General features: G+C 44.0%; 2 protein-coding genes across 24 annotated transcripts in view; both read right to left on the bottom strand.

Annotated features, from left to right (window-relative positions):
- The window catches only part of caska (calcium/calmodulin-dependent serine protein kinase a), a 213,291-nt gene that overhangs the window by 15,838 nt on the left and 170,782 nt on the right, over window positions 1-26,671 (bottom strand). For 7 of the 23 annotated variants that reach the window (XM_065014291.1, XM_065014211.1, XM_029639753.2 and 4 more), the window contains exons 7-19: window positions 25,399-25,577; window positions 25,137-25,259; window positions 24,245-24,328; window positions 24,028-24,127; window positions 23,443-23,460; window positions 23,041-23,162; window positions 17,621-17,698; window positions 14,051-14,098; window positions 13,053-13,133; window positions 10,805-10,993; window positions 9,086-9,164; window positions 4,409-4,494; window positions 4,255-4,323 (exon numbers count right to left, since the gene is read on the bottom strand). In XM_065014291.1, coding sequence (XP_064870363.1) covers window positions 4,255-4,323; window positions 4,409-4,494; window positions 9,086-9,164; window positions 10,805-10,993; window positions 13,053-13,133; window positions 14,051-14,098; window positions 17,621-17,698; window positions 23,041-23,162; window positions 23,443-23,460; window positions 24,028-24,127; window positions 24,245-24,328; window positions 25,137-25,259; window positions 25,399-25,577 — 1,256 coding nt within the window. The remainder of the gene's footprint in view (window positions 1-4,254; window positions 4,324-4,408; window positions 4,495-9,085; window positions 9,165-10,804; window positions 10,994-13,052; window positions 13,134-14,050; window positions 14,099-17,620; window positions 17,699-23,040; window positions 23,163-23,442; window positions 23,461-24,027; window positions 24,128-24,244; window positions 24,329-25,136; window positions 25,260-25,398; window positions 25,578-26,671) is intronic. The other 16 variants (XM_065014544.1, XM_029640041.2, XM_029640471.2 and 13 more) reach the window with 6 other exon arrangements.
- rpl8 (ribosomal protein L8) overlaps window positions 1-26,671 on the bottom strand; it is a 217,323-nt gene that overhangs the window by 58,320 nt on the left and 132,332 nt on the right. The window lies entirely within an intron of this gene.

Raw genomic sequence — 26,671 nt, 5'->3', positions numbered from 1 at the left:
GACTTTTGCTGATGGTGAACCGGAACTCGACTAATAAAGCCTAATATCACGCTAGCCATTTTAGTATTTGAATGCTGAAGTTGTCATGCAGATGTGCAACATCAGGAACAGCTCGTTGGTCAGCGTGCGAAGCTGGGCACAGTGAGCAGTTTGACTAGGCTACTGATATTGCCTTATGTTGTTTGGCATGCAAGATGACTTGTGGAGCAATGACTGTCAACAAATGCATTTCGACACTGAAGGAGAGAGGACGCATCAGTTGTCACAAAAGATGAGGTGTTTTCGGAAGGTAAAAATAATGTAATATTTGTGCACCGACAATTCATAACGTTTGAATAGATTTTCTGACCGATGCTCCACTTGGATCGGTCTGGCGTCCACGGACCGTAGTACTTTTCTCTTAAACATTTGAAAATGGAGACCAATGTGTATCAATAAATCTTTACATCCCTACCACACTGGTATAGGGTGTCATAACCCAAGAAGTAAAGCCATTTTCCAGCAGGCATGCCAGCTAAGAAAGCTAGACAAGCTACTCTAACTTGGGATAGGGCTGTGGCAGTCATGACATTTTGCCAGACGTTTGTCGTCACATAAAGGCGTGTCTCACAGTAATGGACCTTTAATTAACATAAACGGGTTTAGTATCTCCAGAGCTCCATGGATACAAGCCGCTGAGGCACGCCTTTGGGACATCTACATTTAAAAAAAAAGTCTAATAAAATCAGTTTAATTTACACAGTCACAATAAATCCATGATGTGTTTTAGTCAGGTCTTAAGAAACATTTTGATATGAAGAGAATGTATTCCAGAAGAACAGAATATAAGTTGGCCTACTGTAGGCCCATGTTACCTGGCTCCATGCTATTATTACACCTTTATGTCAACAAGGAACACAGACTGAGACCAAGGTCTCTTTTACAGCTGGGCCCTGCGTACACATGTTTACACGTATAGTTTAGGTACAATGATTAAGAAACTATAGAAGACAAACAAAACCATCACAGATAACACAAAAAATACAGCAACAGATTGTTACATTTACACAGTGGAATAACCTGTTAGTGGAATAACCTATCAGGTTATTCCCCTAACAGCACAATAACTTGCATTACCCGAAAAAGTTACAAGAAATACAAAAATAAAAATCCTCCAATAAATGTTTAAAATGGGCGACAAGAGTCTCAAGTTTAAGTTTAGTCTGCAGGCTCTTCCATAGGCAAGGAGTGTAACAGGAAAAGGCAGCCATACCCAACTCTGTGGAAGTCGCATGGGCCTAGGCTTGTTCATTTAGTTGACAAGAAGAAGTCCCATGCCATTAATTTGATTATATCTGATTTTAGTAAGAAGAATATAATTGAATTTAGCTGAATAAAAGTTTTATTTATTTTTAATTTTTAAGCGAGTGCACATATGAAGTGGCTATGTTGAGCATAAAAGTGATCATTTGAAACAGGTCCTATTTGCTAGATTGATTTTTTTTAGCAACTTTAGTTGTGAATGATACAAACCTTAGAAAATCAAAACATATACAGTGCATTCGGAAAGTATTCAGACCCCTTCCCCTTTTCCACATTTTGTCACGCTACAGCCTAATTCTAAAATGGATTAAATAGATTAATTTTATTTTCTAAAAACCTGTTTTTGCTTTGTCATTATGGGGTATTGTGTTTAGATTAATGAGGGAAAAAAACCTATTCAATCAATTTTAGAATAAGGCTGTAACGTAACAAAACGTGGATAAAGTCAAAGGGTCGGAATACTTTCTGAAGGCTCTGTATAAATATAATACTTGTTTCACTCCACGCATCAACCACTGTTTGAGGAGCATGCGCTCGCTGTCCGACTGGTGATATTCCGCCCAAACTCTGTGTGCCATGGGCTCTCCCAACCTTGTTCCTTCAGCTCCCCGAGTGGGCTCCCGAGTGGGCTCCCGAGTGGCCCAGTGGTCTAAGGCACTGAATCTCAGTGCTAGAGGCGTCACTACAGACCCAGATTCGATTCCAGGCTGTATCACAATCGGCAGTGATTGGGAGTCCCATACGGCGGCGCACAATTGGCCCAGCGTCGTCCGGGTTTGGGCTTAACCAAGGTAGGTCGTAATTGTAAATAATAATTTGTTATTAACTGACTTGCCTAGTTAAATAAAGGTTAAATAAAATTTAAAAAATGGGAAACCAAGTGAAATCTGTGCGGTAACATCAATAGTAACATGTAACAACGAAACATATTTCACTAAACTGTTGACAGCCCCTCTGCACGCTCCAGAAAGGAGTAAAGGAGAGAGAGGAGATGGAAACGCATGGTGGTCTGTATAGCTGAATGTAATGTGTCACTCACTTAATTCTGAAAATACAAAAAATGTCCTATTACTAGGCTATTCAAAATCAAATACAAATGTAGTATAATTGTAGGCTAACTGTAAGCCGCCCTGCACAATCAATGAACCAACAGCATCGCCTAGGGCTAAACGTTTTCTCCCAGACTCATGGATAGACATTTTGTAGCATAGCATATTCATTTTATTTTATTTAACTAGGCAAGTCAGTTAAGAACAAATTCTTATTTACAATGACGACCTACCCCGGAGGACGCTGGGCCAATTGTGCACCGCCCTTTGGGACTCCCAATCATGGCCGGATGTGATACAGCATAAGATAACCAGTCCATCCAGTATGAATAATTATACAACCCCACACTCAACCGTCGATTACTCAAATTTCTTTAATTTTTAAGTATAGGCTAGACCAATTATGTACCACATCTTACATACATTTTGTTTTATGTTTTTATGCCATGCCTAATATGCGGTAGTATGCTCTGTATTGTGTAACAGCAAAATCACAATTTTAAATGTTGAGTCATTTGATGAGTCATCATCATCCCCTTAGAAAGCTCAGTCCATTTCGTTGTGTTAGTGGTTGTGGATGTTGTTTCAAAGCCTATGTTTTACACTGTTTCAACCTGCTGTTGAAGTTCTTTCTTAAATGTTATCATCACAGTGAGGTGAGTTTTAAAAGTATGATATGCCTACTGTTTTGATAAGTGTTTGATGTGATTTTCAATGGCCTTTGCATTGATGTCAGAGTGGTTCGAGGAAGAATAGAGCCCTGAGTAGCAGGCCATTAGGAGCTGATGGTAGTTAGCTAGTTACAAAGGTATGTCCAGAAGATATAAAAGGAGATTACATCATGTGGAATTGTTCTGCGGTCATGACTCATGACTGCCGGTGTGGTAATAGTCACAGCACTAGGAGGGTACTCTGCTTGCCTGGTCTTGTAGTCAGTGTGCTCCCTCCGCAAAACAACTTTTTCTCAAAAATTATGATAAAACTTGGCCTTAAAATTGAATTTAGTAATTCATTTTATGTCTGAAAAATGTAAAAACAGGACAAATCTGAGGGAGCACGTGCCCTTGTGCCCCCTATGGGCACGAGGCATCTGCGCGCGCATTTCGTAAATATACGACCGACACACACAGACAGACACACACACACACACACAGACAGACACACAGACAGACACCAAAGCCACCATAACATAACTGTTGCTATTTCAGGAGAGGAGTGTGGGGTCAAAAGTACTACACATCGACAACAGCCTTACATTAGAGATGGGGTTATACATCATCTAGTTACCGTCTAGTAACACCAATACAACAAAAATCACATTTCACACTCCACAATAAACAAGTCCAAATTACCGTCATCAATGTCTTCAATGAGCTCATAGACTGTGCAATCAAATCAACATGATTATCCTACTTACTAATCGTAATAGCAATGATCCCTGCACATCCCTATCTCGCCACAGAGGGGCAGTAGACTCACAAAGACTGGCTCATCAAGGTCAGGCTGGAATGTTATTTGCCAGGCTAAATCATCACTAGCTCCCACTTGGCATTACAGAGTATCAACAGGGAATTCTGGTCTCTGTGTGACTGACTGGCCAGCGGTGCGGGGTCTGTGTGTGTGCGTGGTCGGTGCCAGATCACAGAGTTCCAGGGTTCAGGGGTCAGGGTGGGGGGCATTATGGGGAGTTCCGGTATCTTGGTTGTGAAATTGGTGTGCAGCACGTCTGACCCAGCCTTGAGCAGAACACACAGAACCTCACCCGAGAGAAAGCGTTAACACACACACACACAGCCACCAGGCAGGCGGTTGGTTAGTCAAAGGGTCAGGAATTGAAACATTCACAACATCAACAGAGGATGTGGGTAAAGAGAGAAGGGAGGGGGAAATGGCGGTGCGTTACCTCACAGGAGGATCCTTGTGTCCGGTAGCTTGGCACTATCTTAAAGGTGATGCTGCCTCGCATCTCTTTCTGTGGACACAAACACACATACTCAGCATTTAAGTAGACAGGCACGCAGCACACACACACACGTACATACACAATGTCCACTCACCAACATCCTCTGGAGTTGCTCTACGGTCTGGTTGGCCACACTGATGCTGTTGATCTCTCTGATCTCATCTCCTACATGCAGTGTTCCTACAACACACACGGTAGACAGTTTGTCCTTATTGCAGTATTCATTACGTGTCTCAGGGTGCTGATCTAGGATCAGGTTCCCACTGTCCGTATATTCTTATCTAAAAAGGCAGAACTGATCCTAGATCAGCACTCCTACATGTACTCTGAATACAGTCGTGGCCAAAAGTTTTGAGAATGACACAAATATTAATTTTCAAAGTCTGTTGCCTCAGTTTGTATGATGGCTAGGGGAACAAACATCGATATTTTGGATCCATGGCCAGGAAACTCCCCAGACCTTAATCCCATTGAGAACTGATGGTCAATCCTCAAGAGGCAGGTGGACAAACAAAAACCCACAAATTCTGACAAACTCCAAGCATCGATTATGCAAGAATGGGCTGCCATCAGTCAGGATGTGGCACCACCAACATGCCAGGGCGGATTGCAGAGGTCTTGAAAAAGAAGGGCCAACACTGCAAATATTGACTCTTTGCATCAACTTCATGTAGTTTTCAACCAAAGCCTTTGACACTTATGAAATGCTTGTAATTATACTTCAGTATTCCATAGTAACATCTGACAAAAATATCTAAAGACACTGAAGCAGCAGACTTTGTGAAAATTAATATTTGTGTCATTCTCAAAACTGACTGTATTCAGAGTACATGTAGGAGTGCTGATCTAGGATCAGTTCTGCCTTTTTAGATAAGAATATACGGATATTTCAGCTTTTTATTTTTAACAAATTTGCAAAAATGTCTAAACTTGTTTTGGCTTTGTAGTTATGGGGTATTGTGTGTAGAATGATGACGGAATAAAACAATTTAATCAATTTTAGAATAAGACTGTAATGTAGTAAAATGTGGAAAAAGTCAAGTGGTCTGAATACTTCCCGAATGCACAGTAGGCCCAGATTTCACAAAGTCTGGAGAAGTGTTTGACTGCTCAAGAGCCACATTAGTATGATCTAGCAATCTACAGAGACCGCCATGCCGATGACCTGGAACAACTCCAGTGACACTACTTCCAACTAACCCTCTGTGATATGTGGACAGTGGCACAGTGTCCAAGGTGTCATGTCTGACGACATGTTTCTATTTTTTTGTACAGAGCTGATAATGAAAACCCACACTAACTCTCGTCTGTAGGTCTAGAGACCCGGAGGGGTTAACTGCCTTGCTCTAAGCGAGTGTTTGATACAGACGTGGCTTGTTTCCTGTGTATAACGTGTTTGTGAGGTACAGTTGAAGTCGGTAGTTTACATATAGGTTGGTGTCAATAAAACTCGTTTTTCAACCACTCCACAAATGTTTTGTTAACAAACTATAGTTTTGTTATATCCTTCCCGTTTGGCCCTGTCCGGGGGTATCATCGGATTGGTACACAGTGTCTCCTGACCCCTCCTGTCTCAGCCTCCAGTATTTATGCGGCAGTAGTTTGTGTGTCGGGGGGCTCGGGTCAGTTTGTTATATCTGGAGTACTTCTCCTGTCTTATCCGGTGTCCTATGTGAATTTAAGTATGCTCTCTCTAATTCTCTCTCTCGCTCTGAGGACCTGGTCCCTAGGACCATGCCTCAGGACTTCCTGGCATGATGACTCCTCGCTGTCCCCAGTCCACCTGGCCGTGCTGCTGCTCAAGTTTCAACTGTTCTGTCTGCGGCTATGGAATCCTGACCTGTTCACCGGACGTGCTACCTGTCCCAGACCTGCTGTTTTCAACTCTCTAGAGACAGCAGGAGTGGTAGAGTACTCTTAATGATCGGCTATGAAAAGCAAACTGACCTGAGGTGCTGACTTGCTGCAACCTCGACAACTACTGTGATTATTATTATTTGACCATGCTGGTCATTTATGAATATTTGAGCATCTTGGCCATGTTCTGTTATAATCGCCACCCGGCACAGCCAGAAGAGGACTGGCCACCCCTCATAGCCTGGTTCCTCTCTAGGTTTCTTCCTAGGTTTTGGCCTTTATAGGGAGTTTTTCCTAGCCACCGTGCTTCCACACCTGCATTGTTTGCTGTTTGGGGTTTTAGGCTGGGTTTCTGTACAGCACTTTGAGACATCAGCTGATGTACGAAGGGATATATAAATACATTTGATTTGATTTGAGTTTTGGCAAGTCGGTTAGGACATCTACTTTGTGCATGACACAGACAGATTATTTCATTTATAATTCACTGTATTACAATTCCAGTGGGTCAGAAGTTTACATACAGTAAGTTGACTGTGCCTTTAAACAGCTAGGAAAATTCCAGAAAATTATGTCATGGCTTTAGAAGCTTCTGATAGGCTAATTGATCATTTGAGTCAATTGGAGGTGTACCTATGGATGTGTTGCAAGGCCTACCTTCAAACTCAGTGCCTCTTTGCTTGACATCATGGGAAAATAAAAAGATATCGGCCAAGACATCAGAAAAAAAAATGTAGACCACAAGTCTGGTTCATCCTTGGAAGCAATTTCCAAACGCCTGAAGGTACCACGTTCATCTTACAAACAATAGTACACAAGTATAAACACCATGGGACCACGCAGCCGTCATACCGGTCAGGAAGGAGACGCGTTCTGTCTCCTAGAGATGAACGTACTTTGGTGCAAAGAGTGCAAATCAATCCCAGAACAACAGCAAAAGACCTTGTGAAGATGCTGGAGGAAACAGGTACAAAAGTGTCTATATCTATAGTAAAATGAGTCCTATATCGACATAACCTGAAAGGCCACTCAGCAAGGAAGAAGCCACTGCTCCAAAGCCGCCAATAAAATGCCAGGCTACGGTTTGGAACTGCACATGGGGACAAAGATCATACTTTTTGGAGAAATGTCCTCTGCTTTGATGAAACAAAAATAGAAATGTTTGGCCACAATGACCATCATTATGTTTGGAGGAAAAAGGGGGAGGCTTGCAAGCCGAAGAACACCATCCCAACAGTGAAGCACGGGGGTGGCAGCATCATGTTGTGGGGGTGCTTTGCTGCAGGAGGGACTGGTGCAATTCACAAAATAGATGGCATCCTGAGGAAGTAAAATTATGTGGATACATTGAAGCAACATCTCAAGACATCAGTCAGGAAGTTAAAGCTTGGTCGCAAATGGGTCTTCCAAATGGACAATGACCCCAAGCATCCTTACAAAGTTGTGGCAAAATGGCTTAAGGACAAAAAAGTCAAGGTATTGGAGTGGCCATCACAAAGCCCTGACCTTAATCCTATATAACATTTGTGGGCAGAACTGAAAAAGTGTGTTTGAGCAAGGAGGCCTATAAACCTGACTCAGTTACACCAGTCTGTCAGGAGGATTGGGCCAAAATTCTCCCAACTTATTGTGGGAAGCGTGTGGAAGGCTACCCAAAACATTTGACCCAAGTTAAACAATTTAAAGGCACCGATACCAAATACTAATTGAGTGTATATAAACTTCTGACCCACTGGGAGTGTGATAAAATAATTAAAAGCTGAAATAAATCACTCTACTATTATTCTGACATTTCACATTCTTAAAATAAAGTGGCGATCCTAACTGACCTAAGACAGGGAATTTTTACTAGGATTAAATTTCAGGAATTGTGAAAAACTGATTGTAAATGTATTTGGCTAAGATGTATGTAAACTTCCGACTTCAAATGTATGTGTGTGTGAGGTAGACTGGTGCTAATGCTTCAGTATTGGGACAATGCAATGTATAGCTGGGCAATATGGACAAAAAAAACTTATCACAATAAATTGACTGAATTATCGCGATAACGGTACGTTTATAACATTAATGTGCACCACAGTTGTTTTTTTATATCACCTTTAAATCTACTACTTTGAATGTTGTAGCTATTGTGAACCAACCCGAGGGGCGGTAATCAATGGGAGTCAGAGGGGTGTAGGGAATCCTGGCCGACGTCACAGGACACCCCAAACACACACCTTACTAAAAAAGGAACAGGGCAATTACGCACAGACAGAAGGGACAGAAGGGAGACGCGGGAGGAGAGAAACACATGGACAAAGAAACACGGAGGAATATGGAACAAGAAAAAGAAAATGCCCGTAGCGAAGAGCCAACGCCTAGCCTAGCCTAGCCACAAAATAGTATTTTAATTTGTTATCTAAAGACTCTTTGGTATATAAGTGAAGTGCTCGAAACCAAGCTAGGATTTTGTTTCTCCTTTCTTGAACTGACCGAGTGCCATTCTGTGAACAGTAAATATATAATTTTTACAACTTAAAAAAGATGACTCTTCCTCTGCTTACGCCACACACCTCGCTACTGCACAGATCGGAACTTCTCTGGACTGATGACACTATCAATTGTCCCATTAACAATCCCCATATTAGCAACCTTATTTCATGTAAACACATTCCTCTAGTAGGGCCCTAAAGTCTATTTATCGTGGTGAACGATATCAGCGAAATGTTCACGATAAGTGGTCATTTTGGTGTCCATTATTTTCGGTTTACCGTCCCAGCTCTAACGTAATGTCCAGATATCCCCTGCTACGTGCACATATTGGGGAGACGTTCTGAACCGTGTGTGTGATAATATGCAGTAATAATGTATAATAGTATAGTCTGATAACCAGTAATAGCTGCTAGTGTAATAGAAAGAGATGGCTCGCTACCTTGTCTGTGGATCATTCCTCCGTGCATTATCCTGGCTACGATACAGTGGTTCAGATCGTTCATCTTCAGCGTGATGCCCTGGAGAGAGAGGACAGGGGTCAGAGGTCAGCAAACATCGAGGTCATGGAAAGGTCGTATAGGGTTAAGCTCAGGTTCAGGGACTGAGGCGCTAGGCTGATCTCACACAGACAGAGAAGGGAGAAAAAGCTAGAGTCGATAGAATGTGTGTATAAGAACAGACTGTGTATGACTATGCTTGTGGGACTGCTGTGCGGGATAATAAATACAGTCAGCTTTTGAGCATGTAATTGCAGTGTCTAAGGTTGCAAAGCTACCGGTAATTTACCAAAGTTACCAGAATCTTCTGTAATTTTGGTAATGAACAGAAAATCTATTGTAATATGGTAACTTTGGTCATTTGTACTTGAATAACTTAAAAAAGGTTTTCATATATAGTATTACTTGTTTATAGATGTGTTCATATTGTCCATGAGTAGAGCAGAGTTGTGGACTCAAGTCACAATTTGATGATTGAGACTCGACTTGATAGAAAATAACTTGAGAATTGACTAGGACTTGGAGCCGCAAGTCTCGACTTTGACTTGAAATTGTCTGGCCATATTTTGTAATGTTTTGTCACTCATTTTGTGGCACAGAATCCGTGGATTACTCTCCACGCAGCCAGAGATAGTAGTCTCAAAATCGCCCGTGCCAAAAAATGTGTAATTCAACAACAGATTGGCTAGCGAAACGCACACTTGGCTCTCTCATTGCAAATTGTCAATCAACACAGGTCAGGTAAGCTAGCGAACAGATTGCTGATTTGCTGTAAACACAGACACAAAAGTTTGGGGTCACTTAGAAATGTCCTTGTTTTTGATAGAAAAGCACATTTTTTGTGCATTAAAATAACATAAAATTTATCAGAAACACAGTGTAGACATTGTTAATGTTGAAAATGACTATTGTAGCTGGAAACAGCTGATAAAAAAATAAATAGAATATCTATATAGGCGTACAGAGGCCCACTATCAGCAATCATCACTCCTGTGTTCCAGTGGCACGTTGTGTTAACTAATCCAAGTTTATCATTTGAAAAGGCTAACTGATCATTAGAAAACCCATTTGCAATTATGTTAGCACAGCTGAACACTGTTCTGATTAAAGAAGCAATAAAACTGGCCTTCTTTAGACTAGTTGAGTATCTGGAGCATCAGCATTTGTGGTTTCGATTACAGGCTCAAAATGGCCAGAAACAAAGCACTTTCTTCTGAATCTCGTTCGTTTATTCTTGTTCTGAGAAATGAAGGCTATTCCATCGGAGAAATTGCCAAGAAACTAAAGATCTCGTACAACGCTGGGTACTACTCCCTTCACAGAACAGCGCAAACTGGCACTAGCCGTAATAGAAAGAGGAGTGGGAGGCCCAGGTGCACAACTGAGCAAGTTGTTAGATAGCTTCAATATGGTTTCTCAAGGGGAGACTACAGTCTTGTCCTCTACCTGTGTCCGTTCAGATAGGACAGGTTAAGTCTGATATAGAGACTTTTTTTCTTTTGGGCTGTTCTCCGTGTATATTTGGTAAATCTACTTGAATATTTTATATGATATGGAGCTTTCATCAGTGGATCATCAAGACTAGTAAATATATCTACTCACTGAGCACGTCAACCCAAATGACCCAATGTGTGTGTATATAGCCCGTGTTCGTGTCATACCATAGGTTCGTCAGTGTTCTTCTGGAACTGCACCAGTCGTACTCGAGTCACGTTCTCCAGGTCCATGTCCCCGTTGGTGCTCTCGGGCGATTCTCCGTTCAGGTAGGGCGAGGTGGGCGGGGGCGTGACCCTCAGAGCCTCATCACTGTACACCTCATGGGCCACCACGTCATGGGTCTGGAGCAAGGCCTAGAGGCAGGGGAACAGAAGAAGGGGGATTGGGAGATGGAGGGAGGGAGTGGGAGCAAGACAGAACGTCATCAAGGGTCTGCAGCAAGGCTCACCTAGACACCCAGCAAGTAATAGATTCTCGCACACAAACGGTATATTCTTGAAGGCTTCATAACATACCACAGACAGGAGAAGCCACCCCTACCGCCTCCTAAAAACCTACATACAGACACCCATCACAGACTGCTAGCTTTATTCAATGACAGAGAGAATTTCTGAGAGGTACTTTACCAAAAAACTAGGAACGTCATAAGACATGCAAGCATAAAACCCCAACAAAGACTAACCTGCCTCTGGCTTCCCCTAGTGCATACACTCATCGAAAGTTAAAAAACACACACATGCACGTGCGCACACACACACACTTTACCACAAGAGCCCACTAATGAGAGCAGGCTCATGGGTTTGAAGAGAATTAATCCCCCCCCACCCGCAGATAGAGGCTTTAAAGTGACATTCCACCACTAACTTTCTCAACACCCAGGTCAGAGGTGATTTCAGCACAGTTATAAAGTGCATGCTAACTTCAGTCGAACAACGCTATGGACACAACATAGACGAGTGCTGTAACAGTGTCATAACTACTTTATATTAGGCAGGATTCAGGTTAGCAGAAAATGATTATACCTTCAGCAAACTACGCTACTACAACAGGTACTTAAAAGCTAGACACTCCTGTACTCAAGTTACAAGAGAAAAAAACTGAATTCCCAAACAAAAGCATTTCTGAAGTCAAACCCAGAGTTCTAGAATATCTGGTCAACAGTAGAGTTTGAGGAAAATAGAAAAATGTAATTCAACAGTTAGAATGAGAATGTTAGTTCCTCACCAGTCTTAATAGCTGGTAGACGAAGTGAAAAAGCTGGGCTGTCTGTAGCATGCTCCTGAGAGACTGGTGGCAGGCTGGGGACACACATACCTTTCCATTTGTGTGTGTGTGTGTGTGTGTCTCTAGGAATGTGGCTGCTTGTACCTAATGGTGCCTCCCTCCCTCGTCTCACCTCCTCTGCCCCCCCCACCCCCACCTCTCTCCATCCCCTCTCCCTTCTTGTCAGACTGGGTAAAGCTTGGCCCCAAATCAGATACGACTCACTGACCGCTCTGTTCCTCACATAATCTCTCCCTCTTTCCAAAACGTCCCTTCCATCTCTCCCTCCACACTACAGCCTGTAGTGCTAGGCCCCAACTTTCTCTCTTCCTGCCTCCAAGACAGGCTCCGCTCTACATGGACACATTACATCAGACACATTCTCCCCCAAAATCTCCACCCCTATTTCTCCTAATTTCTTTCTCTCACGCTCTCTCCTGACTAATCACTCACTCTACCCCCGTTCCAACTGCAATCTAATGTTCTTCTCCTCCAAATGTCCCAATTCAACTCCAACATATACACCGCTCTCTCTCTCTCTTTCTCTCTCCTTTCTCTATCCATCCTGTGGAAGTGTGTGATTAATAATGCCTCAGTGATAAGAGGATGACTCCTCCCTCCTCCGCTTCCCCCACCCCCCTTCTCTCTTTGTAGTATTGACCTCTTCATTGATCAGAGGGGAGGATAAGACACAGTGACGTGATGAGATTAACAGTGAAGCTTTTAAAGCACCTTGAGAAGTGAGACTGTTTTTCTGTCTTTAACACTGGGAACAAAAGACCAGGGAGGTCACTGATGTCACACATATATACACACACACACACACACACACACACACACGTCCCTATGGAGTCTTCCCATCTCTTCTGTTCCCCTCTTTCTCTGTGAGGGTCTCTAGAGATGTAAAGGACCTGATTTAGCACACTATTCTCTCTGTCTGTCTGCATGGAGTTTCAGTCTTGCCTACGGCATCCCACAGGGGGATTGACATAAATAAACCTTCCTCTTCCTTTTATATTTTCTCTTACTCTACCACCCTCCCACTCTGTCCATCTTCCTTCATCTGCTCCCCCCTCTCTGCTATATCTTCAGTCATGGCGCCTAAACACAGCCAAGTCGAGGTGTGTGTGTGTGTGTGGTTTCACTGACCATAAAGTGCGGCTGGGTCAGTATCCGTCTGAGCTCCTTGACGTCGTGGTTCTCCGGGTAACAAGAGATCTCTTCCAATACCTGTAAGGTAGAGACAACAGCGCAGGGCGTCAGTCAGGTGGCCTTTCTGTAGAGTTAAAGTAGTCCTGCTCAATGCCTGTTCCAACCACACAAACGCAGGAGAGTATATGTGTGGACTATTGAGTGACACAGTACATCAACCTCTGACCTGATTATACACACATACATACCCTCTCAACAGTTCCTAAAACACACCCCTTTAGAATCACTTCAACCAGTAAAATCGTCACTTTGAAATCGGTCAGTCCATGAACTCCCCCCTCATGACTTCTCTTAACCAATCAGAGTCCACCTTAGGGCTTCATCACGCCCCCTGCTTCTCTGAGTGATTTGATTTGGCATCTGCTATGGCCCATCTGCCTGCTGAATGAGGTGACGGAGAGGCCTGGCGCATAGAGGTGTGTGTGTGTGTGTGTGTTTGTGTGGCAAATGGAAGGTGTATGACGTGTGTATTCATCGCAAAACATGAATCCAGTGCCATCGCCATTGATCAATCAGTGTGTGTGTGTGTTCAATACTGTTGTATCCATTGACTCATCATCTCTGATCAATGTAAAGACATTCACACCTCTCCGACCCAAACCTAAAATCAACAGATACAAACAGTTTACATACAGTACTAGTAGGCTATTACCAACATTCTGAGTTAAAACATGAACAGACCCAGAACTATTTACAACCTCTTTTAGAGAGAACACACTCACAGCCACACTACAGACTCCTTTATGGACTCACACACTGAACTACAGCCTACTTGGGTTGAGCTACAGCCTCACGTATGCAGAGTCACAGACAGCTCTACGCTTTGCCTCCCTCTGTCAAATACCAAAATGCTTTAAAACAAAACCAACTGGTTTTCCTGTCTATTTTGTTTGTGTGTGTGTGTGTTGGGTTGTGAAAGACGTCAGGGGGCTTACATATTCCAGGTGTTTCAAAGCAGCACTTGCGTCGTCTTGGGTGGAGCTCTTTAGACCAGGAGGAGGACACAGGGAGGGACAGTTATACATGTGACCTCTGATGATGTTGTTGGTCCTCATAGGAGGAGTCAGGGGTGATTGGGTCAAAGATCAGGGGATGTCAGGGGGGGGTCGGGGGAGTAAAGTTTGATAAAGGTAAAAGATGACGGCATCGAGGGGGGGGGGGGGGGGGTGAAAGGTTAGTGTCTATACGCGTAGTAGAGCCACAGAGACGAGGGTCAAATCTGTGCTAGTATAGTATCATTTTAAAGCATTTCAGTGTTGCCAGTGGGGATCAGTAGCAGGAAGCCAAGCAGAGTATTTCAGTGTCCCCAGTGGGGATCAGTAGCAGGAAGCCAAGCAGAGTATTTCAGTGTCCCCAGTGGGGATCAGTAGCAGGAAGCCAAGCAGAGTATTTCAGTGTCCCCAGTGGGGATCAGTAGCTGGAAGCCAAGCAGAGTATTTCAGTGTCCCCAGTGGGGATCAGTAGCAGGAAGCCAAGCAGAGTATTTCAGTGTCCCCAGTGGGGATCAGTAGCAGGAAGCCAAGCAGAGTATTTCAGTGTCCCCAGTGGGGATCAGTAGCAGGAAGCCAAGCAGAGTATTTCAGTGTCCCCAGTGGGGATCAGTAGCAGGAAGCCAAGCAGAGTAATTCAGCGGAAGTCCCTTTAAGTCAACGATGGGAAAGAAAGAAGAGGTTTTGTTCTGTGGTGAAATACTGGATCAATGTGTACAACATTGACTAGAAAGACACTCAGATCAGAACTCAGGAAAAAAGTAAGGATTTCAGCAGAGACAAAATAAAAGGACCCACTTCTAGAGGAAGTATGGCAACTAAAGAAACATTACACGCACACGTGCATCAAAAAGACACACACAAGCATGCACTCGCCCACACATCTGTTCAGTCTCCCTCCGTACAACCTAATCCAACCAGACTAGTTCAAAAAGGGACAACTATGACCCAGACACAACGATAAGTAGGCCATGACTAAGTCCCCTCCAGGACCAGACTGGGTCAACTCGAGTTGGTTCATTACTGAACTCCTTTAGACTCCAACGCCACATAAAGAGTCCTAACACTGCTCTAAAAGGTCTTTTCCAGTGTTAATAGAGCGGTGGTAGTTTTTCCACCCACTCCCTCTCTCTTCTTCTTAGTCAGACATACATTTTAATAGCCCTCCACATACAAAAGAGCCCAATACAAACATTTCACACTTACAAAACGTCCGCTTGTTTTGTCAAAGTCCATACACAAGCTAATGATGCACACACCCCAGCTCGCCATTTCCTGTTAAGTAGCTACTTCCACTCTAGGCTGGTTCATTGAGAGTGTGTGAGTGCAGCTAGTTGGCTTGAGGTAAACACTATGCACCAGAGTATGTGAGGCCACTGGGCTGTTTGGTACCAATGGTGTATAAAGGAAGTAATGGCGCCAGAGGTCACAAAACAGCCCACCCCAATACACTCCACTGTTCCACAAACAACTACAGCATAGACAACAAATAACGGGGAAATGTGTGTGTGGGTGTCTTTTTGAATAAGCAAGCACTCTGAGCTCGTTATTATTTGAATACGGTCTATAAATGGTCAAACAGACTGTGGAATAGCTTCACTAACAATGGGTGTGGAAAACCCGCAAAATTAATAGGTCTTTTAAGTTTGTGGAAAAGGCTACATACAGTGCATTCGGAAAGTATTCTGACCCCTTGACGTTTTCCACATTTTGTTATGTTGCAGCCGTTACAGCCTTATTCTAAAATGGATTAAATAAAACATTTTCGTCATCAATCTACACACAATACCCCATGATGACAAAGAAAAAAATGTTTCTTAGAAATGTTTGCAAATATGTAAAAAAATAAAAACACTTTATTTACATAAGTATTCAGACCCTTTGCTATGAGACACGAAATTGAGCTCAGGTGCATCCAGTTTCCATTGATCATCTTTGAGATGTTTCTACAACTTGATTGGAGTCCACCTGTGGTCGATTAAATTGATTGGACATGATTTGGAAAGGCACACACCTGTCTATATAAGGTCCCACAGTTGACAGTGCATGTCAGAGAAAATACCAAGCCATGAGGTTGATGGAATAATCAATTTTTGGTGGTGAAGCATGGTGGTGGCAGCATCATGATGTGGGGATGTTTTTCAGCGTCAGGGACGGAGACTAGTCAGGATCGAGGGAAAGATGAATAGAGCAAAGTACAGAGAGATCATTGATGAAAACCTGCTCCAGATCTCTCAGGACCTCAGACTGGGGCGAAGGTTCACCTTCCAACAGGACAACGACCCTAAGCACACAGCCAAGACAACGCAGGAGTGGCTTCGGGACAAGTCTCTGAATGTCCTTGAGTGGCCCAGCCAGAGCCCGGACTTCAACCTGATTGAACATCTGTGGAGAGACCTGAAAATTGCTGTGCAGCGACGCTCCACATCCAACCTGACAGAGCTTGAGAGGATCTGCAGAGAAGAATGGGAGAAACTCCCCAAATACAGGTGAACCAAGCTTATAGCCTCATACCCAAGAAGAAGACTGCCTAATGACTTAAATGTAAATGTAAGACAAGGCTTTAATCACTGCCAAAGGTGCTTCAACAAAGTATTGTATAAAGGGTTTGAATACTTACGTAAATGTGATATCAGTTTTGTATTTGTAATACATTTGCAAAAACAAATTTGTAGATTGACGAGGGAAAAAAACTATTTAATCCATTTTAGAATAAAGCTGCAACGTAACAAAATGTGGAAAAAGTCAAGGGGTCTGAATACTTTCCGAATGCACTGTATTATATCTAATAGAATGCATTCCATTTCAAAACTGTTATCCCCCACTCGGACTGCCCTTGTCCACTTTTCTTTCAGGGTAGAAACCTTTTGGAAAGAAACACAGGGCCTCACTCTTTGACAGTTTAGTAGTTTCAAACTGTCTTGATCAAATGACTACCTCCGATATTGACTAGCTGTTGTTCCTTCAATCTTCTTAACAAATAAGCCATGTTGGCTGACCTACTATAGACCCAGTTTATAAACACACCTGACCCCTAGAATCTGATTCAAGATCAGAGAAACCCTTCTGGTCAATACCTTCTTAATCTGTTTCTTTCAAAATCTGACCCCAGGCCAGATTGACCCAATGTTAAACAAACAGCAGATACCCAAAGAATGCTTAGGAAGTAGATAACAGCATTGAAGAGTTAGATAGGATGTCTCAAATTACACCCTATTCCCCATATAGGGCACTACTTTTGACTACTTCTAATCAGAGCCACATTGGGCTGTGGTCCAAGGAGTGCACTATATGGAAAATAGGGTGTTATTTGCGATGTGAACATAATGAATAGTAGAATGATGGTGATGAGAGATGTGTTAATAATTAGAGCCGTGTTGGTAAAGAAGACTGATCAGGGCAGAGGCATAGGAAGCAGCATGTGATAGATAGAGTTGATCATGTGATCAATCATATAGGTCTTCACAAGCATGGTGACAAGCACACAACATTATATCAGTGTGTGTGTGTGCTCACCTCTTTGGCTCTCTGCACAGCATCGCTAGAGGGGTTTCTGATCTGGGGGGAGGACTTGGTGTTGATCTTGTCGTAAAGCTGAAACAACACGACACACAACACTGAACAACAATGAATGGCTCATGGTGAATCATTTCAATGGCTGAATGATACATTTTGTTCCTTCTCTCTGTACTCAGAATGACCGGTTGTCTTTAGTGCCAGGCTCTCGTCAATGTGGACAATTGCTTGCTTTCATTTAAGCACTACAGAAGATTTACAATGTAGGGAACATTTATTATATAGTTTATGATGCAGACTGAAAGAGGAGCAACACTTTGGTTCTGTATGCAATGAACCAGCGGACTATACAAGATCAACTGTTGAGGTTGTGTGCGTGCGTATGAATCAGTGTGTAAACACAATGTACACACAGTTGAGTAGTCTCCACTAACCAACCAAGACAAGCAGAGGAGTTGTGTGTCAGACACAAATAAAAGTCGGGTTCATTGTTCACACTATTGAGAGGAGAAAAAGAGAGCTCGGTTGAAAAGTCAGCGATAAAATAACTTGGGATAGAAAAATGTAACTCATGATCTTCATAAGAATGTGTGTTGGATAATGTACACATTTTTCTGGACATCAAAGGAGAGCAGCTGACATAAGACAGAACGTACATGTACAGGTGCATGCACGCACACACACACCTCTCTTTCAAAAGAGGCATTTCCCCATAGCTCCTGGCCAGAGACACAAGGCAGACCAATAGTACTATCACAAGTAGCAGTTCTCAGCCGCTGGTTTAGGCAACAATCAGAAACATGGTACAAAAACAGCTAACATTTAGTTAATGTGTATTTCTCATTTAGAAGTCGAAACTACAGCTGGGAACGGTCCCGTTTTTCTAGAAATGTACATTCTGTGGCTATCCTTCCGTGAACTTATTTGACTAAATGTGTGTGTTATTTGTATGAACACTAACACAGTGATATTCAGACAGTATTATCATGCTAAGTCTGCTGTGTGTGTCCTTCCTGAGTATGTGATGGGAAAAGGAGGAGAATATTCTGAATGTTTGAGATGTCTGTGGTGCCTGGGTCTGCAGTGGGAGTCAACCATGTTTGGACAGATGTCTGTGGTGCCTGGGTCTGCAGTGGGAGTCAACCATGTTTGGACAGATGTCTGTGGTGCCTGGGTCTGCAGTGGGAGTCAACCATGTTTGGACAGATGTCTGTGGTGCCTGGGTCTGCAGTGGGAGTCAACCATGTTTGGACAGATGTCTGTGGTGCCTGGGTCTGCAGTGGGAGTCAACCATGTTTGGACAGATGTCTGTGGTGCCTGGGTCTGCAGTGGGAGTCAACCATGTTTGGACAGATGTCTGTGGTGCCTGGGTCTGCAGTGGGAGTCAACCATGTTTGGACAGATGTCTGTGGTGCCTGGGTCTGCAGTGGGAGTCAACCATGTTTGGACAGATGTCTGTGGTGCCTGGGTCTGCAGTGGGAGTCAACCATGTTTGGACAGATGTCTGTGGTGCCTGGGTCTGCAGTGGGAGTCAACCATGTTTGGACAGATGTCTGTGGTGCCTGGGTCTGCAGTGGGAGTCAACCATGTTTGGACAGAGATGTCTGTGGTGCCTGGGTCTGCAGTGCAGGGAGTCAACCATGTTTGGACAGATGTCTGTGGTGCCTGGGTCTGCAGTGGGAGTCAACCATGTTTGGACAGATGTCTGTGTCAACCATGTTTGCAGATGTCTGTGGTGGGTCTGCAGTGGGAGTCAACCATGTTTGGACAGATGTCTGTGGTGCCTGGGTCTGCAGTGGGAGTCAACCATGTTTGGACAGATGTCTGTGGTGCCTGGGTCTGCAGTGGGAGTCAACCATGTTTGGACAGATGTCTGTGGTGCCTGGGTCTGCAGTGGGAGTCAACCATGTTTGGACAGATGTCTGTGGTGCCTGGGTCTGCAGTGGGAGTCAACCATGTTTGGACAGATGTCTGTGGTGCCTGGGTCTGCAGTGTGGGAGTCAACCATGTTTGGACAGATGTCTGTGGTGCCTGGGTCTGCAGTGGGAGTCAACCATGTTTGGACAGATGTCTGTGGTGCCTGGGTCTGCAGTGGGAGTCAACCATGTTTGGACAGATGTCTGTGGTGCCTGGGTCTGCAGTGGGAGTCAACCATGTTTGGACAGATGTCTGTGGTGCCTGGGTCTGCAGTGGGAGTCAACCATGTTTGGACAGATGTCTGTGGTGCCTGGGTCTGCAGTGGGAGTCAACCATGTTTGGACAGATGTCTGTGGTGCCTGGGTCTGCAGTGGGAGTCAACCATGTTTGGACAGATGTCTGTGGTGCCTGGGCCTGCAGTGGGAGTCAACCATGTTTGGACAGATGTCTGTGGTGCCTGGGTCTGCAGTGGGAGTCAACCATGTTTGGACAGATGTCTGTGGTGCCTGGGTCTGCAGTGGGAGTCAACCATGTTTGGACAGATGTCTGTGGTGCCTGGGTCTGCAGTGGGAGTCAACCATGTTTGAACAGATGTCTGTGGTGCCTGGGTCTGCAGTGGGAGTCAACCATGTTTGGACAGATGTCTGTGGTGCCTGGGTCTGCAGTGGGAGTCAACCATGTTTGGACAGATGTCTGTGGTGCCTGGGTCTGCAGTGGGAGTCAACCATGTTTGGACAGATGTCTGTGGTGCCTGGGTCTGCAGTGGGAGTCAACCATGTTTGGACAGATGTCTGTGGTGCCTGGGTCTGCAGTGGGAGTCAACCATGTTTGGACAGATGCCTGTGTGATGTATGTGTGGGGAGTGCATGGGGAGGCTGAGCACTAGACACCTGCTGTTCCTGGGAAAGTTCAGAGGCTCTGTCTTTCTCTGTCCGCTCCTACTGTGGAAGGCTGACATGAGAACCAGGGTCCAGGGTTTTTTCTGCATAGAAAAGTCTTGGCGGTCCGCATAAGTGTTTTCTTTGGGCCGCCCATGTTCAAACAGTACAGTGATGGAAAAGCGTTTTCAGTGTAAACTTAAACAAGTAAAACCCAGATATAAAGTATGTAGAAAGGATCATGTATATTTTTTCAATAAGATCTTTGAGAACTAACAATAACCAAAACAAAAGCTAGAATCTAAAAAAAAAAAAATTTAAAAAAAAGATGCATTCGGGAGTATTTTTGTCATGACACGGGGCATAGCTGCGGGAAGTAGGGGTGCTGGGGTGAAAAATCTGAAGTAATCAATTCAAATAACGATAAAATGATAAAAGGAGTGCACTGTGGTTTTACAACTGCTGTTTTACAACTGCTGACATAGCCATCTGCAGGGTCATAGAAACCACACCCACCCACACAATGACACCCACCAAGGCACACACAGTGCCTGCTTCATTTTGAGTAGGTGTATGAAGTCTCGGTAGCTAACAGGAAATTCTATTTTCAGATCTGCTTGCAATGTTTAGGTGTGACGATACAGACTGTCTTATAAAACTGCCTCAAGTATAGACTGTAGGACATACTGGATGAACTTTACACTTGGCACTTACTTCAAACTACTAATGCTACCATTATAAAAGATCTTACAGATTGCTTATTAAAACTTGACATTTTCAGAAACAAGTGTATATACATACCTTAAAATATTGTCATTTAACATATCACTCATTTGCCTAACTGTCAAACTGTTGTCTGAAGTTACAGTCAACAATGTTCTGCCTAAAAGGAGTGAAATAAAAGCCTTACTCCATCCCAAGTAAGGACCACTGACACACACTCACACACACACACACACACACTGAAACAACAAGACCGACTCACCAACTAGGTCCCAAGCAGTACCCAAACACCCTAACCCAGAAGAGAATATGCACAACAAGCTCTAAGCTAGCTTAGCATCCAGACTAGGCTACTGTTACAGTACATCCATTCCGTTTCCCGTGGATCTGTAGTTTCCCTGAGCCTCTCTGTGTGCGAGTGGAGAGGATGGTAACATCAGCCCTACAGATGTACTCACAGATACCCTACTGCAGGAGTCTGGAGTCACACAGCAGTGAAAGGGGCTAAGGCCTGACAATAGCACCCATTGTTCACTCTCTTTTCAGTGCAGAAGTCTCTCTCTCTCTTCAGTGATGGAGTCTGGGTCTCCTCTTTCTTTCAATTTTCAGTGCAGCAGTGTGATCTCTCTTGCTCTCTCTAATGGGCATCTGCAGCAACAGGTTTCTAGTGAAAGGCCTTCCTAGGGAGAGAGAGTTGGAGACAAGTCTTCCTCTCTTTCTCTTCTTGACCCATTCAGCCCCTGGCAAATGGGGCAGGGTCCGTAAGCAACTGCCTCATCCTCCCCCTTCCTTCCTTTTCCACTAACCCTTTTCTAACACTCTATTTGTTAACTCCCTTTCCCAACCCCCTCCAAACCTCACATCCTCAACTTAAGATATTGTAGGCCTTATAAGTTCATAAAACGCATGAATGCGCGCGCACACACACAACCAACCTAGATAACAGTTTGTGTTATGACTGTCAAGTCAGTTGCCAGAAGTTGCATAAGCTGTTATACTTTGTGATGAAGAGTGTGATTCAAGTGTTACCAAGACCCCTTCAGGATTAAGATAAGAGTTTTTAGAGTCAACAGGCCTCAAAGTAAGCCCTTTAGTAAAACCCGGTTTCCCCCAGCCAGATAGCTTTCAGTAACACACACACACACACACACACACACACACACACACACACACAGCTTCTCTCCTAATGTGGCATGAAATCATGAGTGCAGCATAGTTTCCTCTGCAGGGTGTGTGTGTGTGTGTTTTGGCAGTGAGCTGCTGGTGCCCTCTGGAGCAGAGAGGTTTGTTATTTGGCTGGCTGCTATGAGTTCTGGGTGACAGACAAAACACAGAAAACACTGGCAAGAGAGAGGGACAGGGACAGAGAGAGTGAGTGAGAGACTAATCTGTCCATCTTCCACTTCTCTTTCTGTAAGAACAACATGACAACATGCTTATAACTCCACATAACCCTCTGATAAACTATATGGGGTTTGCACAATCTTTCTCCCACATATATTCACTTATTTTCATGTCAACAAGGGAAGGTGTCTACAAACGGGCTAGATAGCTAGCTAGCTAAAGGAAATGAGCCGTTAATGTAGTCAGCTAGAGTTAAGAGTATTGGAATGGAGCAGTCAGAGGCAGACTGAGCCTGTCAGAAGCAGACAGCCGTGGGAGTCAGCTGATCAAGTTTCTGAGTGTCTGACCTCCAGCTAAACTCCCCTCCGCCATAGACATGAGTCAGTCAGTCAGAGAGAGGAGGTTAAAGATGACTCAATGACAGCTGGTGCTGATCGTCATCTAATGACAGAAACACCACATCTGTCTGACTTACATTTTAGTGGCCCGACTAGCAGTATGTCTGCCTATGTGTTGGTCTCATTCTGTGTGTGTGTGTGTGTGTGTGTGTCTACTCACATCTAGTAGTGTGTGTAGATGCTCGTCTTGGAAGACACTGTGTAGGAAGTCCATATCTTTCTCACTGCAGTCGGTCAACGCATGGATCTCCTCAAGACTGTCCAGCACCTGAGACACAGCCCCTGTACACACACACACACACACACACACACGCACACACGCACGTCAAAACAGACCATCCATAATCAGTAAGACAGTTATGTAGGCAACAGTACAATAAAAGAGAATACATTGAACAGGAAATGGGAAAAAAGGGCCAAATAATGCAAGACAAAACAAATGGACACAAAGCACACGCAGGCAGGATCTAGGTGTGTGAGAGTTGATTGCTGGAGAACTAGGGACAACACAGACAGATACAGAACACACAGAGCAGTATATACCTAGAGGAGGGATACCTACTTTCTGCTGCAAGTAGTCCTATCAGGAAGGCAGCATTAACACAAACAATACAGAGTTTACATTGAGACAAACGGAGTTATCATCCTCATACAGGGACTACATGGACACAACAACGGTAAAGAATAACTAGAATTGTGGCTGAAACATTCTCTGAAAACAGTGCAGCCCATCCAAAGATTTCAGAGGTGCTGTGTGTGTATGTCTTCAGTAGAGTCCATGTTTTACAGATAATGTTTAATCAAGTGTTGGGCTGGAATAAAAGCCTGCAAGCCCAGTACAGTCGCTCTCCAGGATGACGTCTCAGAAGCCGGTGTAAGAGTTAGAGCACTAGAGAAGATATTTTCTTTGTGAAAACAATATATTGAAAAAGACATAAGACAAAGGTAGATACCTCGGCAGTTGTACAACTGAATGTATTCAACTGAAATGTGTCTTCCGCATTTAATCCAACCCCTCTGAATCAGAGAGGTGCGGGGGACTGCCTTAATCGACATCATCGGTGCCCGGGAAACAGGAACCCAGAGTTGTAAATAATTGTGTGTGTGCACGTGCAAACGTGTGTGTGTGTGTGTATGTTACTCCTACCCGAGGATGTGGGGTCTTCAGAGAAGTCAGGCATCTCCTCTGGTGGATCTCCGTAGAAGGAGTTAAACTTGTGGCTGGAGACTGCTGCCAGTACGGCTCCCTGAGACAGAGACAGTTAGACAAACCATCTTCCCTGTCAGCACCAAATGTTTTAAAACATGAACACTCCTATTGTCATTCCAACTAGAAAAGGAGAGTAGAATTTGGGGAGCTTTACCTTGAGCTTTCTCCTGGCGTTGAACTTCCTCAGCTGTTCCACCGTCTCTAGCAGATGGATCTTATAGGCATAACGGTCTCTCTCCTGATCAATACAATCACAATCTCACTTTACTAGCCTTTCGGTATCCCAAGAAGACAATGTGTGTGTGTGTGTGGACATGTTTAACTATTATTTTGGGGACCAGAAGTCCCCACAAGAATAGTAAACTAACAATCATTTGACCAACTGCGGACATTTTGTTAGTCCCCATGAGGTCAACATGCTATTTCTAGTGGGTTTAGGGTTAAGGTTAGAATTAGTGTTATAATTATTTTAAGGGTTAGGAGCTAAGGTTAGTTTTAGGGTTAGGATCTAGTGTTAGGGGTAAGGTTAGGGTAAGAGAACAGGTTAGGGTTAGGATTTTGAATGGGACTGAATTGTGTGTCCCCACAAGGTTAGCTGTACAAGGCTGTGTGTGTGTGTGTGTGCACTGTAAAGTGGTTGCAGTGAATTTGACAGTAACTTACAGGCAGCTCACTGGCAAGTGACTGTATTCCATATTACAGTACCAAAGCAAGTACTGTGTAATGGCACAGTACAATACCTTATAATGTACTGTAAATACATCAATGCTCCCATAATACAACATACCAGTTAACTTTGTACAGCCCTTTCCCGAATGGGTGCAACAGATACAGCCTCGAGCCACACAACAATACGATGCATCCACTCGTGGTCAAAACATGTTTGCCACTGTAAAAATACGGTACTGTATTCTGTGGGGTGGAATTACAGTACCATTTGAAATACACCCCCCCCCAAATGTTCACATAATGCACCATCATTTACAGTATGCTGTGATCCAGTGGAGTTTGAGGCAGACAGTGTGTGTGTGTGTGTGTGTGTGTACCTTGAGCCAGGGGTGGTTGAGTGCCTCGTAGACAGTGATTCTCTCTGCAGGGTCCAGCATGAGCATCCGTCTCACCAGGTCTTTAGCGCTCTCCGAGATATGGCCCCATTGCCTGGGGTTTAACTGGAGAGACACACGCACACAGAGAGAGAGAAAAGCACACACACATTTTCAGGTGGGGTAAGGCTACTAATACCATAGGCACAGACTGGAGTTATTATTGTACACATCATTGTGTGGTGGCGTTTTGTAAATCAACTACTACCTTGTATTTGCCTCTGCAGATGGCTTCAAACAGGCGTTCCTTTGTGCCGTAGAAGGGCAGGCAGCCAGAGAGCAGGATGAAGAGGATGACGCCACAGCCCCACACATCTACTGGCTTACCATAAGGCTCCCTCTTCACCACCTCTGGGGCCATGAAGTGGGGTGTTCCTACACGACCTGTAGGGAAGAGACAAAGGGTAGACACGCATTCAGTCATACACACGTGTGGACGAGTGGCCCTCCTCTGGGACTGTCACCTTGTCGTGGTGAGGGGCTTATGTACCTCAACGACCCCTCAGAGCTATGCAGGTGGGAGATAACTCCCAGCAGTTCTGACCAAACCGGACAGGTCTAGGGTGAGGGGTCAGACGAAGCACAGTCCGCCTATTGATCATGGAGCCTTACAAAGGAAAATGATCTATGACCATTGAAGATAACAGTGGGCACAGCAGCCTGGGAAGGGTTGCGAAGCTACTGGTAATTTACCACAGTTACCGGAATCTTTGGTTATTTTGGTAATTAACAGAAAATCTATGGCAATCTATTGTAACTGGTAATTTTTGGGATAATCTTATTTAATTACTTATATTTTACATGTGAAAAGGCCACAGAGGGTTAGAGGTAATTACAGACACCTGTGAAAATCTGAAGTACCCGTCTTGTGACAGATTGCATAAAATCCTTGAAAGTTACCAAAGATCTGGTAGTTTGAAAATGTCTAGTCACCCATTCAGTTGTTCAAAAACTATTTCAGAAAGCAAAACTACGGAAACACAACCTCACCTCACCTTAGCCGAACAGACTACTCTAAAAGGGTGCCCAAACTCAACTGAAAGAACAGTCAAGAATGAGAATTGGATGCTGGAATGTCAGAACATTTTACCAGACAGGAAAGCTGTCACAACTAGCTAGAGAGATGAGAAGATACAACGTGAGCATTGTTGAAGTCTGACAGCACAGCATTGTCTTTTATCGATGGCGGTTATGTATGGTCTTTTATCGATGGCGGTTATGATATAGTTTAGTACCTTGAGCGTGGCTGAGGTGCACCGGTGACCAGCTCGGAAACCGGATTGCACAGCGGAGAAGGTACAGTGGGATTCAAAATGATCACTGATCTGTTTGTTAACTTGGCTTTCGAAGCCTTTAGAAAGGTAGGGCAGGATGGATATAGGTCTGTAACAGTTTGGGTCTAGAGTGTCACCCCCTTTGAAGAGGGGGATGACCGCAGCAACTTTCCAATCTTTAGGAATCCTGGACGAGGTTGAACA

The sequence above is a fragment of the Oncorhynchus nerka genome, linkage group LG1 (assembly GCF_034236695.1).
Source record: "Oncorhynchus nerka isolate Pitt River linkage group LG1, Oner_Uvic_2.0, whole genome shotgun sequence".
Classification (NCBI taxonomy): domain Eukaryota; kingdom Metazoa; phylum Chordata; class Actinopteri; order Salmoniformes; family Salmonidae; genus Oncorhynchus; species Oncorhynchus nerka.
The sequence above is the reverse complement of the archived record's forward strand: the minus strand, read 5'-3'. Positions and strand labels throughout refer to the sequence as shown.